The 18,157-nt window shown below is 56.1% G+C and overlaps 6 protein-coding genes across 6 annotated transcripts; 3 read left to right on the plus strand and 3 right to left on the minus strand.

Annotated features, from left to right (window-relative positions):
• Positions 1-1,345: 1,345 nt before the first annotated feature.
• On the minus strand, positions 1,346-3,763 carry CMQ_6293 (hec ndc80p family protein; the record flags this gene model as incomplete). Its single annotated transcript, XM_014315358.1, has 3 exons — positions 1,346-1,547; positions 1,610-3,651; positions 3,719-3,763. The coding sequence occupies 3 exons, from the start codon at positions 3,761-3,763 to the stop codon at positions 1,346-1,348; spliced, it is 2,289 nt and encodes a 762-aa protein (XP_014170833.1).
• A 591-nt stretch (positions 3,764-4,354) lies between these two features.
• CMQ_6489 (peroxisomal membrane anchor protein) lies at positions 4,355-5,776 on the plus strand (the record flags this gene model as incomplete). Its single annotated transcript, XM_014315554.1, has 4 exons — positions 4,355-4,387; positions 4,467-4,473; positions 4,547-4,890; positions 4,964-5,776. 4 exons carry the CDS (start codon positions 4,355-4,357, stop codon positions 5,774-5,776), a joined length of 1,197 nt encoding a protein of 398 aa, XP_014171029.1.
• Positions 5,777-6,791: 1,015 nt separating this feature from the next.
• CMQ_5999 (FAD-binding domain containing protein) lies at positions 6,792-8,612 on the plus strand (the record flags this gene model as incomplete). Its single annotated transcript, XM_014315064.1, has 1 exon — positions 6,792-8,612. The coding sequence occupies one exon, from the start codon at positions 6,792-6,794 to the stop codon at positions 8,610-8,612; it is 1,821 nt and encodes a 606-aa protein (XP_014170539.1).
• A 918-nt stretch (positions 8,613-9,530) lies between these two features.
• CMQ_6131 (glucosamine-6-phosphate deaminase) lies at positions 9,531-10,706 on the minus strand (the record flags this gene model as incomplete). The annotated part of the gene is made up of 1 exon (XM_014315196.1): positions 9,531-10,706. The coding sequence occupies one exon, from the start codon at positions 10,704-10,706 to the stop codon at positions 9,531-9,533; it is 1,176 nt and encodes a 391-aa protein (XP_014170671.1).
• A 2,462-nt stretch (positions 10,707-13,168) lies between these two features.
• CMQ_6285 (hexokinase-like protein) lies at positions 13,169-15,075 on the plus strand (the record flags this gene model as incomplete). The annotated part of the gene is made up of 3 exons (XM_014315350.1): positions 13,169-13,890; positions 13,961-14,533; positions 14,595-15,075. The coding sequence occupies 3 exons, from the start codon at positions 13,169-13,171 to the stop codon at positions 15,073-15,075; spliced, it is 1,776 nt and encodes a 591-aa protein (XP_014170825.1).
• A 543-nt stretch (positions 15,076-15,618) lies between these two features.
• On the minus strand, positions 15,619-17,771 carry CMQ_6175 (transcriptional regulator vib-1; the record flags this gene model as incomplete). The annotated part of the gene is made up of 3 exons (XM_014315240.1): positions 15,619-15,736; positions 15,796-17,535; positions 17,608-17,771. 3 exons carry the CDS (start codon positions 17,769-17,771, stop codon positions 15,619-15,621), a joined length of 2,022 nt encoding a protein of 673 aa, XP_014170715.1.
• Between the last annotated feature and the right edge of the window lie 386 nt (positions 17,772-18,157).

Here is an 18,157-nt window from a genome sequence, read left to right on the forward strand (position 1 = left end):
CACATATCTCGGTATCTGATAGAAGAGCAGCTGCAGAAACAGCACCGAAACAAGTCCAAGATGGATGCACCGTGACTTTAATGAGTACATTGGGGATGCCTTCTCAGATTTCCGCGGAAGAGCGTGTTGAGTTGACATGTGACACTTGCCGAAGAAATTAAGTATTAGTGTAGCGATCCTTGTAATCTCTGTGCGCATGTCCGGTGCCCTCGTGAGAAGACTGCTAGGGTTGAGCCATGGCAGCAGTGTTTTTCCGTACTTGCTCTACGAGTTAGGATCCGGCAGCAGGGTGATGCTGATTTAATTTTGGAGCCCGGGGATGACAAGTCGGATGCGAGACCTCCCGAACCCATACAGTATGCTGGAGCCCATAGTCGTAAGCGCAGCTCTGTGCTTCCGCATTTCCGGTCGTGTCAAGATGATCCGGGAGTAATCTCCAAGACGAGACTGCCTGCCGTATGGGCTGACATGGGGCATCTGCCTGACTTCTTCATTGCACTAGGCCCAGTGTTTGCAAATCAGCACCCCGACATAATGAGCCCCGCTTAAACGTTATATGCATTGACCGTTACAAACTGTACTTCCGGTGTCGACACCTTTTTTGACGACATGGTCTATACTCGTCGCATTTGACTCTTCTTCTTCTATCTCATGTCAGTACAGTCTATGCATAGCTCAGGCGTCCTCATACGTCGGGGATGCAAGACTGACCTAGAGGTCACGCAGTCAATCTGCCTTGGTTCTACATCGGACGTTTCGTTTGTCGTTGGACCAGAGGCCGCACTCCAAAAGGAAGCGGGGCTTTAATATGGGAAGCCTTCATTCGCCCAATTGCAATGGACTCTCGTCTTGTGTCAGCCGCAGTTGGAGACGGTTGCGCTAGTCCGAAAATAGGCAGCTGAACACACCGCTGCAGTTCTCTCAAAGTTTATCCATACGTCGGCATATCGTTTTCCTCCACCTGTGCTCCCCATGTAAGGGACTCGTTACAGCCAAAGAGCAAGAAGAGTGCTGCCGTACTAACTCCATGTCCACTAAGAAACTCCTGCCCTAAAGCAGTCAAGCCCTTTCAAACATAAACCAAACTCAACATTGGAGCTGTGTGCGGCCTGCCGTTCCCATCCGGTATCTGGAGCATACATGAAAACAAACAGAGGAAGGAAAGAGAAAGAAAGCAGAAAGAATAAACGCCCGCCCCCCTTTATATCATGACCGTCGTAGCAGGACAAAGAAGAACCGGAAACGGAAAATGGGATATTGGAAAAACACAAACACAAAAACAGCGGAATGATGGCTGTGCAAATGCAAAAAACCCCTGGTCGAAACACACTTCCCCTCATCAGCCTCACATATCCAGTCCCGTCATCTCGTCCTTTCCGTCTTCGGGGCCCAGCTCCTTGACCAGCTCCTCGGTCACAAACTCCTCGTATTCTTCCAGGCTCTTCTGCATGTGCATCTTGAATTTGATCACATCATTGAGCATCCGCATGATCTCGGTGTGCAGCTCCTCGCGCAGAGCACTGGCTCGTAGGGTGAGCTGCTCGTATCTGGCTCCTTGTTAGTCCGGCTCCCATGCATCCGTGCATCCGCAATCTGTCCAATCACTCACTCAATGTTCGTGTTCATCTCGCGCTGCTCCATCAGCTGCACCGACTCGGTCAGGTTCGCGCGCATCTTGGCCAGCTCCTTTTCCATCTTCTCGATCTGTGCGTCCGAGGCCAGCCGCTGTGCCGTCGTGACCTCCTTGGTCTTCTCGTGCTCCTGCTCAGCTGCGCGCACGCGGTGCTCCAGCGCCTCCACCTCGTTGCGCTTGTCCTCCATGGCTTCCTTGATGTTGTCGAGCAGATCGTGGTCCTTCATCATTGTCTCGATCGCCGTGTTGCGCCGCTCGGCAATGTCCTTGCGCAGGGCCTGGAAGCTGTTCTTAACCGTGCCTCGCAGGTCCAGGTTGAGGATGTGTGCCGGCTGGTAACCCGTCACCGGGTCGGCCAGCAGCCGCTCGCTCTCCATGCTGCTGCCACCAGCGTCACCCAGCGCCGCCGACAGCGACCCGGGCCCGGAGCCCGGCCCCATTTGCGATGCCGTGAAGCTGGGCCCGTCGTTCACCTTGACGTGCAGCTCGTAGTCTTTGCCCTTGGCGTTGGCTGCCGTGGCTGGGATCAGGCCAATCTGGTAGGCCAGCGTGTTGTATTTGTCCACCATGCGTTCCAGCTCGTCCAGTCGCTGGCTGGCATCCATCTCGCGGTCCGACACCCGCTTCTTCGCCTCTTCCAGCCGCTGTCCCGCCGCCTCGATGCCCTTCTGCAGCCGTTCACGCTCCGATGTCATGCGGTCGATATCCGCCATGCTGATGCCCTGGTCATCCACGGCCTGACGCAGGCTGCGCTGCTCGTTCTCGGCCTCCTTGACCTCCTCGTTTAGCTTGTCCAGCTCTTCTTGCAGCAGCGGGATGCGCTTCTCGTACTTTTCGCAGCGCTGCAGTGCGAGCTCGTTGTACTCTTCAAACTTCACTTTGTCCTCCTCCATGATCTTGAAGTGGTCGTCTAGCACGGCCAAATCGGGCGTCGACTTTTCCAGCTCTTCGATGTCCTTGAGCAGCTTGGCATTCTCTGCTTCCAGAATGGCCAGCTCCTCCTCATTCTTCGCGTAGGCCTGGTCCAACGCCCTGGTCATCGATTCGATGTGTGGCGCCATCATCTTGGCCAGCTGGTCCGCGTCGTCTGCTGCGTCCTCGTCGACATCCATGACCAGCCAGTCCTGGTATGCATGTGCCAAGAAGTCGAAGGTGATGTGATCGGCCACCACATCAACACCGACCTCTGCGCACGCATCGTCGTAGCGATTGACCGAGTATCGCTCCAGCATCACGGCCAGCTGCATCATCCAGTGCAGCATCCCGAGGAACGTTCCCCAGTTCTGGCCGCCAACGGCGGCAATCTGGCTCTTGGTGATGCCCTTCTCGTACGGGTAGCGGAGCTGTTTCATCAGGACGGGCACCTCCTGATCAATGCTTTTATGGAATTTGTAATTGGGATCGATGCGTCGATATAGCCACTGAAACATGTAGACAAAGTCCTTTTGTGTGGGCGACTTGAGCACGTTCTGTGAGAGTGTATGGCTCATCTCGAGCTCAAAGTTGTGCTGCGTCATGTACTCTATCAGCTCCTGGCCAATCCGCGCCAAGTAGGAGCGGTCCCGGAGAGGTCGTGGATCGCGCACTGCTCCTGCTGGTGCTGGTGCTTGGGAGAAGAAGCTCTGGTGGCTGCCGCCCATCGCTGTGATGCCGCCCATCCCGCCACCCATCCCGCCACCCATCCCGCCGCCCATAATCGACTGCCGTCCGCCCTGGTAGACGCTGCTTCGCCGGTCGTTTGCAATCGATGCCCGTCCGGGCACACCTGGTGTGAACGGGCGGATGGACGAGCGCTTGGCCGATGTGAGGCCCAGGTCGACTAGATTGGCGCCGGTCGAAGAGCGCTGGAACAGCGGCTGGCTCGGCCTCGTGGGCGCAAGAGAGTGCCGTGATCCCGAGACTGATCGCGCATGGTTGGCCGAGAAGGGAGCGCCGCCCTGGCCGACGGAAGAGTTTGACCGCTTCATTGCGGACGGCGGCTGGGGGATGGCCGAGTTCAGGGTGAGGCCACCGAGGGTCTGCGTGCACGACGATCTGGTCAGCAAAAGGCACGAGAGGGGCGGAAGGAACCCTGCGTAGTCGCACCTCTCGAGTGCGCCTCACGCTCCAGTGGCCAGTATCCTGGGCCATTCTTACGTATTCTGCTCTATGCTATGTCGGCGTGACGATATTCCAGCGTTGCAGAGAGCGGTATGTGGTAGGGATATTGAGGCGCAGATCTGAGGCTGAAAGCACAAACAAAGAGGTCACCGCAATCGCGAAGAGACGTGGCAGAGTTGCGACAGACAGCCCCCTCCCAAAGTCCAAAAAAGAAAAATGGTTGCCCGGACGAGAATGTAAACATGGCGCATGGTGGGGCATAATCAGCTGAGGGGTGGCTACAAACAGGGTCTAGCGCGTGCTCCTGTCACGTGCATGTTATTACACAGCATCGATCAGCATTTGCCGAGGGACGCTGCGTACGACACGTGACTAGGCGACTGTGATCCTAAATACGGCGTACAATTCCTGGGGTTGGCCTCGGTCCATTACGACCACCTGAATTCATCACTTATCGCCTCTGTACCAGACACTCTTCCAAGCAAGCCATCTACCAGGAGTGATCGGCTCAGCTGTGCGTCTTTTTATCGTCCTGAAACAGCCACGCGCGCCTGCCATCCATTTTGTGAAGCTTTGGTCGATGCCAACAGCAGAATAAGGAGCGCGTACTATTTGGCAACGATGGCGATCCGCGAGGATCTCGTCGCTTCGGCGGTAAGTTTCCATCCAAGAGACGCCTGCCAGGGTTCTAGGGGCATAACCACTGCGTCGCGGTTGCTAACCGTTTCAATAGGCAAAATGTACGTTGACGTCCGACAACAACAGCAACAGCTCCCTGCAACAATTGGCAACAAACTGACCGCATGTGAACAGTCCTCCAAGACCCGAACGTGGCTTCGTCTCCGCCCGACAGCCGCGTGGCCTTCCTCAAAGCGAAGAACTTGACACCCGAAGAGATTGGCGCAGCTCTCTCACGCGCCGGTCTCGACGGCGCCGCGCCTTCGTATGCGGTTGCACCGCAACAACAGTCCGTGGCTCCTCAACACTCCCCCGTGGCACCGCCGCCATACTACGGCAGCCCGTACGGACAACAACCATATCCGCCCTATGGATGGCAGCCGCCACCGCACGAGGCTCCGCGCCGCGACTGGCGCGACTGGTTTATCATGGCCACCGTCGTGAGCGGTGTAGGCTACGGCCTGTACTCCTTGACCAAGGTGGGTGTTTGGATTGGCGGTCAGGAAGACAAGGGTCCGTTGCTGGGACACGGCTGACGCGCGCGAATCACAGAGATACGTCTACCCGCTGGTGGCACCCCCAACGCCAGACCGGCTCGAGCAGGACAAGCAGGAGGTGAACGCGCAGTTTGAGCGGGCGTTTGCGCTGGTAGACCAGCTGGCCAAGGACACGGAGGCGCTCAAAGCGGCCGAGCAGGAGCGCACAAGCCGCATCGATGAAGGCCTTACGATGCTGGAGACGGCGCTGAGCGACCTCAAGGCAGCCGGCAAGCGGCGCGAGGATGACGCCGAGCGGCTGCGCGACGATGTCCGCAACCTCAAGGACGCGCTGCCTAAAGCGCTCGAGGCTCAGCGCGACGTCACCGACAATCGGCTGCGCGACGTCAACACCGAGCTCAAGGGCCTCAAGACGCTTGTCGGCCAGCGCCTGGCCACAGCCGCGCCGACCCCGACGCCGGCACCATCGGCCGCCATCATCGGCGCCGGTCCCGGCTTCAGCACCGTCACCAGCACGTACACGGCCGGAGCCAAGCCCGACACTGATGCCGCCATGTCCACGCCTACACCTGTTTCCGTTCCCGCACCCGCATCCGGCTTCATGGGCAACTACATGGCCTCTGACCTTACCACGCCGGCCAGCAGTGGTCTTCCCGTCCCGACATCCCCCACAACGACGCCACCGCAGTCGAAATCCCCGCTCAGTGGCGCTGCCGGCAGGGCCTCCATCCCCGAGTGGCAGCGTGCCATGATGAAGAAGTCGACAACCGGCACGAACGGCAATTCTGCTGCCACCACCAACGGCACCACCAATGGCACGGCCGCCGGTACCGCCAGCAGCGTGCACTCGGCCAGCAGCAGCTCGTAGACTGTCGGGGTACAGCCACTGCATGAGTTGCTTACGAGTGGATAATGGAAAACAGAACGGAAAATCTGTGTAATTTTACGATATGGGCGACTTGCTTTTTTTTCACACGCATCTTCACTTTCATCATTATCAGGCTTTTCCACAGCCTTCCACTTGATTATGTAATTCAATTTATGCAGGCTCTCCGGCGCATAGCATCCCTTCAGATAACCAGTTCTCTTTTTACTTTCAAAAATCGGCGTAGCAGTCCATCGTGTACCAGAGGCAAGATAAGGGGGATGCCTAAACTCGGGCCGCATGTATGAATTGCTGCTTGGACAATCCGGGGTATCCCAAGAGTTTACGACAGGCTGCCATTCAAGGACAAAACATCAGACTGGTGTATCATTTCAGAGTATGTTCAACTGCGTTCGTCAACGAATTTGTCTAGAGGTAGTTATACCATCCCATTCACTACCCTGAGCACCAGATTCACCTCATGCCTCTTACCGGGCAGAGATGGCTTGCAACAGTTTTGTGTCTTTTGGGTTTGTAGTTTGTGAGTTTGGAAGCCATGGCCTTTGAATGGCTTGGTCGTAAGTCAACTTTGGCTTCGTTTGATTTCCCACTATGATGTTCCTCAGTTAGTCAGCAAGACTCACACGCAACTTCATATCCGATTTCGCTGTTGCCTTTTGTACTCATGTCTGGACAGTCATCTGACGGTCGCTCTTTCCTTAAAAGGCACATCTGTAGCCAGATGCAAATATCCTGAAATTAGCGTTACCATTGTCTGCCTCCCTTTTCCCCATGCCAAGATGCTTCCACGCAGTCTAGACTCACCCAAAGCTGCCCAACTGCACACGCCACTTATTGAGGCTTTGAAAGCGACCATTCGCATGAGAGAGGCGCTGCGTATTTAAAGTTCAAAGTCAACCCGACCAATACGACGATAAAAGTGCAAGTCGGAGGCAGATAGCAGAATCAACCGTTTTTTAAAACAGTCTACCACACCAGTCACCTATCTAAAGACATCATGAGCAGCTCTTTCGACCTCGCATCAGCAGACTGTGAGCTGGACCAGCGTACCATCAGACTCGTCAGGAACTCCATCGATCTACCCGCAACACGGTCAAGCACATCGACATGGGCTTACGATGACGACGACGACGAGACAAACGCCGCCATTCTACTGCATCACGAGATGGTCGCATATGTTTCCGCTAGTGCCAAGGAGCTCTTCGATCGAGGTCTGCCTTACCGAGTCTTCCACGGCTCCACCAACACCACACGGCCTCGCGATGCCACCCAGGGGCCTCCACTAGCCGTGCTCAACATCTCCGGTCTCGACCGCATCCTGAGAATTGATACCACCCGTCGCTGTGCCCTCGTCGAGCCCAATGTTCCTATGGACCGGCTCGTGGCCGCCATCCAGCGTGCCAGCGGCGGCACGCTGGTGCCGCCGGTTGTCATGGAATTTCCCGGAATCACCGCCGGTGGCGGATTTGCTGGCACTGGAGGAGAAAGCTCGTCTTTCCGACATGGCTTCTTTGACGAGACCGTTTCTCGCGTAGAAATGGTACTGGCCGACGGTGCTGTCGTGGTAGCCGCAGATGGCGGGGATGCGGTCGATGGGACCTCGCCATCTACCATGCACCACGATCTGTTCCATGCTGCGGCTGGCGCCGTGGGAAGCCTTGGCACCGTGACCCTATTAGAGATTCGGCTCGTTCAGGCCCGAAAATGGGTGCGCACCACATATATACGAACATCAAGTGTGGCAGAGGCCGTGGCTACTGTGCGCAAAGCCGTGCAGAGGGGCCTTTCGGCGGACGATAGCGACCCTCCCGACTTCGTCGACGGAATCTTGTACAGTCCAACCCACGGTGCTATCATGAGGGGCGTGCTCACAGACGACAAGCCGGCCAACGTGCAGCCGCAGACGTTCAGCGATCCCTGGGACCCGTGGTTCTACTTACATGCATACAAAAAAACGGCCTCGAGAGGAACAGATCAAGCGCAGAACACTGCCACAGCCGTCGACTACATCCCCTTGGCCGAATACCTCTTCCGCTATGACCGTGGCGGCTTCTGGGTCGGCCGAATGTCGTTCCTCTACTTCTTCATGGTTCCCTTCAACCGCCTGACACGCTGGCTGTTCGACGATATCCTGCACACTCGCATGATGTACCGCGCCATGCACGCGGGCAGCGGTGCCCATGCATTTGTCTTGCAGGATATGGCCGTGCCCTTTGACCGAGCTGCCGACCTGGTTGGCTTTACTGCCGCCACCTTTGGCATCTGGCCGCTGTGGCTATGTCCGCTGCGGCGGCGACCTGGTCCGACCTTTCACCCGGCCATGATGGTGAGCTCTGCAGATGAACGAGAAGCAGAATACGGAGCGGGGACCCATGCCAATCTCCCAAAGTCTACCGATATTGCAGACACCCACATGCTTAACATCGGCCTCTGGGGTCCTGGCCCGCTGGCACGCAGCTTGTTTCGCGCTCGCAACAGGGCTCTGGAAGACAAGTTGACAGCCCTTGGTGGCCGCAAGTGGCTATATGCCAGCACGTACTTTGCTGAGGATGATTTTTGGAATCTCTACGGTGGCCGCGCTTGGTACGACGTGCTGCGCACTCGCTACCGTGCCGCCGAGGCCCTGCCCTCCGTCTTCGACAAGGTGCGCGCCAAGGATGATGACGGCTGTGATTTCTCGTCCATTCCGTGGCGCGAGAAGCTTAAGTTCATCTGGCCGCTTGGCGGTATTCTAGGAATCTGGCACAGCTTGCGGACTAAGGACTACCTGCTTCACAGGTACGCTGAGTGGCGGTATAAGGCTGGGGATGGCGAGTAGGAGGTTGTTGAGAGGAACTATATGGCCAGCCGAATACTGTCTTTGATGGAAAAAGTATACCGCTACATTGTGTAGTGTGCTTGTTCTACAGAAGTAGGGAATTATGATTTTGACATATAGCCAGATACATAGTATGTAAGATACTCCGGACAAACTTCCATGTTTACAAAAGGAGCAAATGGGACGAAATATGGGAGCAGCCTTTATGAGATAGCTCAATAATTGACTCCTTCACCCTATTAGTTAAAGTCCTCTGGGGGCTTCGCTTTTGCTTTTTTTGAGAATTTGCATGATCTGTCCCCTGCCCTCATCAATTGCAATGGCTTTTCTAAGTGTCGACAATAGCTTTCCTTTCCGGCCCAGCGCACATCGAGGGTCGATGTTCTTCAACAACCTGTTCGGCCTCGCACAGCTTCCGTGGTGCAGTTGTAAAGAGGGTCGTGTCAGTGGCCATAATGTAGCGTGTTCGAGCCGTGCTGTAGACAGCTTTTTTGTGGCCAAATAAAGTCCTTCGCATGCATTCGTCCGAATCCGGCGAATAGAACTCCTGTTACAGCTTGGTCTCAGGCGTTGCTGCGCTTACCTGCTCTCCACGTGGGATTTGTACATAGAGCCACCTTCTATTGGTGACTGAAGCCCACAATACTGGAGGTCACATTCAGGAATATTACTTTATCGTTTTTTTTTCTGTCTACTCCGTACAGAAGCTGTTCTTAAGGTGTTTGTCTCAATTTGGCGATGCACCCATTCTTTCCCAAAACCCAACGCTAAAAATAAACCCATAAAATCAAGGCAAAATATGACGACCCGCTCGCATATCAGTCAGTCTGTGCGGGGCCTCTTTTCAGGTACAGTAAAGCAGTCCTTGAAGATGGAGTGACTGAAAGCTTGATGCGTGGGTCACAATAATCAATCGATCTAAGCACCAACAGACGCAATATTCTGGTGTTGCTGCTGCTGCTCGGGACTCGGCGTCAAGCGCTGCCGGTACACCGGCATCACGCTGAGGCCCGGCTGTGGTGCTGTTTCCACGGTCACGGGGATGCGGTCGCCCATGCGGTCGGGTACGAGGTCGAGCTCGTCGTTGGAGGCAGGATCAAGACCGGGGACAGAGTAGGTCTTGGGCGATGCATCCGGTGTGACAGGGACGTCGACAGTAACGACAAGCGGCCTGACTGGCGATGGGATGACCAAGGGGGTAGGTACTGAAGCTGAAGCCGGAGTACGAGCAGAGGTGGAAGCAGAAGGGATCGTGCCGGTTGGGTGACGAAGACGTGTGGGCAGGACCTGGTGGAAGCCCTGACCGCGGGCGACCTGCTCGATGCTCTTGAAGTACTTGACTGTCTTGACGCGCAGCTCGAGAGTGGCGTCCTCGTCGCACACGACCATGGGGTGAGGGTGCAGCTGCAGGCTGGAGAGCGTCCACATATGGTTCACGCCCTCTTCGATGCACTTCTGCAGCGCCAGGGCCTTGCGTGGGCCCAGAACGACGGCAACGACCTCGCGGGCGTCCAGAACGGTCTGCACGCCGACGGTCAGCGCACAGCGCGGGACGGCGTCGATGTTGCCGCCGAAGAAGCGGCTGTTGACCCGGATGGTGTCGTAGGCCAGCGTCTTGACCCGCGTGCGGCTGGCGAGCGAGCTGCCCGGCTCGTTGAAGGCGATGTGGCCGTCCTCACCGATGCCGGCGAGAAAGAGGTCGATGCCGCCGGCGGCACGGATCCTCTCCTCGTACTGCTGGCACTCGAACTCCAGATCGGGGGCATTGCCGTCGAGCAGGTGCACGTTCTCCGGCCGGACATCCACGTGGCTGAAGAAGTTTGTCCACATAAACGTGTGGTAGCTCTCCGGGTGGTCACGCGGGAGACCGACGTACTCGTCCATGTTGAAGGTAACGACATTGGCAAAGGAGACACGACCGGCCCGGAAGGCGTCTACGAGGCGACGGTAGACGCCAAGCGGGGAGCTGCCCGTAGGCAATCCTAGCACAAACGGCCGCTCGGCCGTGGGCCGGAAGGTGCTGATGCGGTCGGTAATGTAGTCGGCGATGAAGGAGCACGCAGCATCCTCGTCGTCACGAACGATGAGACGCATGATGATGATGTTGAGTGGGGGAAGATATGGGAGGGGTTATGAGAGGGGAAGAATGGAAAAAGGTATATGGAAAAAGAACAGAGAATGTGAGTAATCGACACAGCAGTTGCGGCTCAGTTGGTGGCAAACTCGACTGAGGAGCTTCAGGGAAAAGGATCAGTCTTGAGGATTGTAGGATATCGGCGGTTTCTTCGATAAGAGGGCGGAAGTTTGAAGGCCTGATTTTGGAAGCATAAATAAGAAACGGCAGAGGAATGAACTAGAATGAGGCACCTTCCTGGAAGGGCCGGACATGATGTAAGTACTCCGTAGTCGCGGGTGGCCTGTGGCAAATAGCGCCTGGCCTTCCGAGGTCTGGTGCCGCTTAGAGGTATCGGACGACGGCATCACCTATCAATGCTTGGTTCCCTGTCAAAGAAGGAACTAGAGCAAGCCATGCTCGCTTGACGACCTACCACTGGCCACTTACATATCCCGCTGCATTCTTTGAATGCGACCGTCCTAGTGGAACTCGCCGGAAAACCCGACAGCCCACCGGAGCGACGGTTGACCGTCCATGAAAAAGAGGAAAAACCCTCTCAACGTTCCGAGACTGTCTAGATAATGACATTGGAACGTGTGCTTGCGCGCATAATTCCAGAACAGGGCAAGGAACCAGAGACGGGAGGCCACGCCATCAGTCACCAATCAGGTTGTGTTTGGACATCACATGGAGACAGTGCATAGCCGTAGATTAAGCACTGTGCGTAATTTTTGAACCGTCCCTCCGTTTTGGAGAGCAAGCACTACGGGCTGAAAACGGAACGAGATTATTATGTGAAGAAGGGAGGGGAAGGAGGTAAAATAAGAGGCCGGACGGGACATTCTCTGCCGATCTTTCCGATATGTGGGCGCACACCTGCCATTTTGTCGTGTAGGAAGTGCAGACAAGGCAGACGTCAATCAGCTTCATTGCGAATGCGGGCCTATCAGATATGGCGGGGCTATGTAACGAGTTATGATGACTCAGCATCCGTGGCGTCGCCTCCAGCCACACCAACCACACCACGTGAGTGTGGGCCTTTGGAGCTTTAGAGGCAACGTTACAGACTCGCGGAGCGTGACAGTCCGGCTCCCTCTTTACCTGGTCTCCTACGTCGCAACAGCTGGCAAGGCATCGTTGCTACTTATAGCCAAGCGGAACACGCCGTGAGCGTCGTCGCTGCCATGGCTGCTGCTGTCGCGCTTGTCTGGCCCTTGATTGTCTTTCCTGCTCCTACGTAGTGCCTTCCTCTTGCAGGTAGAAATGCCTGGTCGGAGGATCCAGCCAGCCACCAGCTTTTGATCCTCCCAGCGCAGCAAGCTGTGCTCCCTGGCGCCTTCCTATTGTGCAAGCTTCTTGCTCGTGCCGCGTCCTGATTGGCATCTTGAACTCGTCCCGTTATTTGCAACATTCATCCTTCCGCGAATCAGCCTGGCTATTCTCCTAATCAACGGCCCACTTACTCTTGTTAGTTACACAGCTGGCCGCCTCTGCTCACATCTTCATTGTGTCTTTCCTCATTTCCGTTTGCCTCATTTGTCCACTCCGTTTGCATCATCCTTCGGCTCTCTCGTTATCGGCCACGTCTCAACCAAACCTGCACGAAATCGAACTAAGAATCCACCAGGACTCATAAACAAGGAACGAACGGTCACGAAGCCAAGCCTGCCAACAGCACCCCACATCTCCTCGGTCATGCCCAGCCTTAGAGATCAAATAAGCTTCTAAACGCTGCGAGTATACGGAGTACACCCCCTCTCTTGAACTGTCCTTCGGTTCCCTCCTTTCGCTATCACATACGACAGTGCGACGTATCTTACACCGGCACACGCGACACCACGCAAATACGGTTCTCGCCCCAGTCCTGTTTCCGTGTCCCCTCCGTGTCTCTGTCTCTCAGCTGCCCTTGCAACTCTTTCTGCTGTGCGGCCCTACGCTCAACCCGACCCCAGCACTGCGCTCGTGTCTCTGCTTGCTCGAGTCCACACAGCCACACCACAGATGCACATCACTGCTGACGAGGCAACGAGTGATGAACGGCAATACAACCATTGCCTCCACTGAAAAGTACGAAGCGCGGCCACGTCTATTAAAACTGGACTCGGCAAGACCAGATCGACTAATACCATTGCTACAGGCACCCGTTTCTCTCCTTCTGCGACATACCACAAACAACGGTCCCTCGTGTTGATACCTTCACTTGTTTCAACACCGCATTGATCCCGTTACTCGCCCTTCTTTGATTCTGGCACTTTGCAGTTTCTGTATTGAGAGAGCGCACGTTGTCCGCCCTCCCCTGCTTCCCTCTTGCTCTCGTCCTGCCTCTCTCCCCTGTCTTCTCAACTCACTTAAATGTCATGACCGATCTGATCGTCTACTTCCCCTCTCCTTTGGCTACCTCTCGTCGTTCTCGTTGCTCGCGCAGCCGCTCGTTTCTGCCATGACGAGTTTACGAGGCACCTTATTTGCGGCCATCCGGTCTCTGGTCCGGGGCAAGTCCTTTCTCAAGGTCCTGTTGCTCAGACGGACAGAAGAGACGCCGGCGATCCAGGCTCCGGAGGACACAGCACCGACAGAAGTAGAATCGCCATCTGCATCACTTTCTCCATCTGCATCGACGCCGCTCTCAACGCCACTATCGTCATCCCCGTCTTCGACGCCGTCATCGGCTGCAACCACTATTCCAATCTCACAACAGATAAATACAACACGACCAGTAGCGGATTTCTTGAGTGAGGCTGAGGAACTACTGCTTCGCCCAGTTGAAAGTGCCCGCTTGGGCCTCTTTTCCCGGCAGCTCAAGGACCAGTACCGTGAACGATTATTTGCAAGCCCAGCATGCATGCTTCCGTCGTATAACCACCAACTGCCCAATGGCCAAGAGTTTGGCCGCTACCTATGTCTGGATGTAGGTGGATCAACGCTCCGGGTGGCACTCATCGAACTTCATGGTCAGAATCGGAAAGAGCTAGAAGAGCCCGAGTCGAACATTCTTTGCATTCAGACGGTTAAAATCACCCCGGACGTCAAGAGGCTTGAGGGCATGCAGTTCTTCGACTGGGTGGCTTTCCATATCGCCGAGACAGTGAGCAAAGTTGGAGGCGTCAAAAACGCTGCAGATGAGGCCTTGCCCATGGGCCTTGCCTGGAGCTTCCCTATTGAGTGCGTCAAGACTGCCTAGCCTCTGTTCCTGGACCATTCACCAGCCTGTTCTGCCAGCTGACCGTTTTAGGCAAACTTCCCTCCGCGGTGGCCTGCTCCAAGGTATGGGCAAAGGCTTCCATGCAGCCGACTCACTAGAGGGGCAGGACTTGGGTGATATAATACAAACGGCTTGCACTTCATATGGGCTTTGTGTGGAGCTGGCTGCCATCGTGAACGACTCGGCAGCGGCACTTCTTTCGGAGGCGTATGTGCGGACATCTACCCGTTTCAGCCTGATCCTTGGCACCGGTGTCAACATGGCTGTGCATCTTCCAGTTTCCATGATAGGCCGGCCAAAGTTTGGGAGCCGCCCTGAGGCCTGGTTCGATTCGGCTAGTCATGTGATAGTCAACACGGAGTTGAGCATGTTTGGCTGCGGCCTTCTGCCGACTATGCGCTGGGACATGTTGCTCAAGGCTGATCACTTGAGGCCCGACTTTCAGCCACTCGAACAGATGGTATCTGGATACTACCTGGGCGAGATTTGCAGGTTTGCACTGATCGAGGCAACTACCACAACTGGCCTTTTCAGAGGCATCCTTCCGCCGTCTTTGCTGAAGCCATATTCACTTGATACTGAGACTTTGTCGATTATCGAAAGGTACATTGCATTTGGTGGTGGCGTGTACCATTTCAACGACGATTTTCTAATTTCCTAACAGCGATAGCTCTCCTTCTCTGGAAGAAGCCACAGCCATCTTCCATAGCCGCCATCCTTGCATTGACGGTTCGGCACCGACGAAGGCTGATATTGCTACTGTGCGGGCGCTTGCTTCGCTGGTTTCACAGCGATCGGCCGCAATCGTTGCCGCGGCTGTATATGCAATGTGGTTGCTCAAAATCGAAACGGAAGGCGAGCTTCAACACGGACTAGCAGATTCTAGTGAAGGGATGCTGGCACGACGGCATGCAGATGCAGCCAAGGCGGAACTCTCCATCATGCACGAGCGCACTGCGGTGGCGTTCAACGGATCTGTGCTCGAACGATACCCGCGATACCTAGAGCAGTGCCAGGGTATTTTGAACGAGCTTCTTCTCGGTGATGCCAAAGCTGGTGAACCGGCGGGTGTGATTGAGATGGTGCCGGCCAAGGAGAGTTCGTTGTTGGGTGCAGCAGTGTCTCTAGCTTGCCTAAAGGCTTGAAATGACAGCATGGCCCAATCTTGACTGTCTTCTACATTCACCTATACCTGTTTAATTGCATTTGCCGCTGTGGATAGACTCTTTGGATGTGTGTCGTTTCTGTTTCCGTTGCATTGTGGGCGCGGCAAAAAAGAGATGCTGAAAAAATGTCTGGAGAAATAACGGAAACCGATTTCAGCCTAAAGTTAAGCATATGTCGTATCATGTGTCATATTTTTGTAAAACCTGCTAAATGCCAACTGATATTGACAGGGATATATGCACAACCTCATTTCAAAGTCGTAAAATGTGTCTTGGTCACTCTAAACGCCCAGCTGCGGCAAAACATAAAGAGTGGAAGACAGAGCTGAAGTAGAGAGTAACCAAGTAAAAGAAAGCAAGAATAAAGAGAAAGAAAAGGCAAAAACGCCCTAACAACAGGACCCCAAAACTCGTTCATTCATTCCATGGCGGTTCCGTCTACCAAAGCAGAGCAAAGCAGAGCAAAGCAGAGCAAAGCCAGGTGGGAAGGATACGTTTCCTTCCCAGACAGCGCTGGTGCTCCTACTCGGCGGCAAAATACCGTTTCGTCTTGTTGCGCACCTGCTGTGCCTTGACCTCGGGCGGCACAACTGTGTGGTGCACAACGTGCGGCCGATAGACGGCGTCGACGGGCGGCATCCTAGTGTCTGTCAGTTCTGTTGTCCTGTTGTCATTGTGCGCAGAGATACTCATGCTTACCAATCATCAAGACTCAGCGGGAAGTACTCGTACAGCAGGTCGTCGTCCTCAAACGGGTTCTCGCCCGATGCCGCAACGGTGTTGTTGGCCATGCTGCTGCTTCTGCTGCTGTTGTTGCCGTTGTTGCTGCCGGCCGTCTTGGCACCGGCCGCTGATGACTTTCCGGGCAGGGCGCTGCCGGCCGACATGTTGCCGGCGCCACCCAGATGGGGGAACGGCGGGCTGTTGGGCAGCGGATCGGTGCTCAGGCGGTTGGGACTGCGCTCATCTTCCGACAGTGAGAGGCTGAGCGGGAGAGCCGTGCTGTTTGCTCTCTTCTTCGGTGGTGGTGGTTGTGACTGTTGGTAGAGGGGTGGATGTTGCTGCAGCTGGTGTGGCTGCATATGTTGCAGCTGGTGTGGCTGCATATGTTGCAGCTGCTTGTGCTGGATTTGGTGGTGTTGATGTTGCTGGTGTTGTTGTTGTTGTTGTTGTTGTTGTTGTTGTTGTTGTTGATGCTGCTGCGGCTGTTGTTGTGGCAGCATCTTGGACGGCATCCGGGACGGCGTGTCCCATGAAGGCACCGGCGGTCGCGGCAGACTGGGCGACAGGCTCATCTTCTTGGCCGGATGGGGGCTCTGCTGGGCAAAGCCGTGAGCCCAGTCACCCGGCTGCACGCTGCTGAGTGCGCTGTATCGCTGGAAGCTTTGCTGCTGCTGCTGCTTCTTGTCCGCGACGGCGGTCCCACCGATGCCAGCGCTGCCTGTCAAAGGCACATCGCGACGGCTGACAAAGTTCCGTGGGCTTCGACCTCGCACGATGACCGGGCCAGATTGGATCTCGGCAATCTTCAGCCAGCCATCTTGGCCATCGTTGCCAGAAGAGGCAGCGGCAGTTTTCGCGCCACTCTTGTTGCTGCCGTTACTACTGCTGCTGCTGCTGCTGCTGCTGCTGCTGCTTCCAGCAGCACTTTCGGGCTTGACCCGTGCCAGCAGGTTGATCTGCACGACGTAGTGCTGCTGCTGGCCCTTGCGGCGGCCGTTGTTGGCGGTAGCATGCTTGAACTGTAGGCGCTTCCACGAGATGGGCACCGACACGCGCCCGTTCTCGAGCTCCTGGCCGTTGGCGAGGTCGATGGTCAGGTTGGGCGGCGAGCCGGCCGCCTTGGTGTCTTCGTGTTGGGCGGTAGCGACAGCGGAAGCGGTAGCGGTGGTGGCCGTCCCGGTGGCGGTGGTGCTTTTCCAGGGGATGCAGATGATCTCGGTCGGCTTGCCCTCGATGCTCTCGATGGCAGTGATGGAGACAGCCAGCTCGAGCACGGCCAGGTGGCGGCCCTGATCGGCGGTGACGGCGTGGGTGATCTGGCGTGGCAGCGTGATCTGGCCGGAGCACCACCAGAGATTGCGGCGGTAGCAGGTCAGCTCGAGCGGCCGACCGGTGTTCTCCGCCGCGTAGACGTCCTCGGCCAGGAAGAACATGCCAAACAGCTCAGCCGTCATGGCGGGATCGGCGAACTGGCCGGCGTCGTCGAGGACGGCGGCCTTGACGATCGGATCCGAGAAGCCGAGCAGCTTGTTGTCGAGGCCCTCATCTTGCGGCGAGATGGACTCGTGAAAACCGCCGTCAGTGTCGAGCTGGGCGAGCTCGTAGGGCCGTCCAGCCGGACCGGCCGAGTAATGGAACGGGTCCTCAAACGTGTTGGAAAACGTCTCAAAGTCGTACGTCGGCGTAAAGGGCAGCGGTGCCAGTCCGACGTTTTCGCTGACTTGTCAGAGTGGTGTTTTGTAGGGAGAGAAGAGAGAAGAGAGAAAAGGGCAGGTCCGATCGACATACAGCAGCACGTCATCAAAGCCAATGTCGCGATCGAATCCTTCCAGGCTTAGGCTGCCCGCGCCACCTGCATGGCTCACGTTGACGCCGAGTCCCAGGCCATCGGCGCTGTCGGCGCTGGTGCCCGCTGTCGCCGAGAGCGCCGACATGGGATTGTAAGCGGCCATTGTCGCATGGCGAGAGCCACGGAGGTCGTCTATGGCACGGGGTCGTCAACGACACGGCGGCCGTTTATCGGATGATCGACTGCACGATCGACTGCACGATCGATTGCACAAGTGTCTGACGCAAGGGAATCCTCCGTGGCAAAGCAGCCGTGTGGTCGAAGAGCGGAAGGAAAAGACGCCGGACGAAAGCTCTGTCGTGCGCCTTCGTGCTGCCTTTCCCTCTGGGCGGCCGGCTCGTATACGGAAAAAACGTCTTCGGCCGTGGACGTGGGCGGTGGCACTCTGTTGGCCTGCGGACGCGCTGCGATACTTGTCGATGTGTCCGAGGAGGAGACCGGAGACAGTTGAGAGAGGAAAGAGAGGAGAGAGAGCAGTGAGATAGCGCC

The sequence above is a fragment of the Grosmannia clavigera genome (assembly GCF_000143105.1).
Source record: "Grosmannia clavigera kw1407 unplaced genomic scaffold GCSC_167, whole genome shotgun sequence".
NCBI classification, from domain to species: Eukaryota; Fungi; Ascomycota; class Sordariomycetes; order Ophiostomatales; family Ophiostomataceae; genus Leptographium; species Leptographium clavigerum.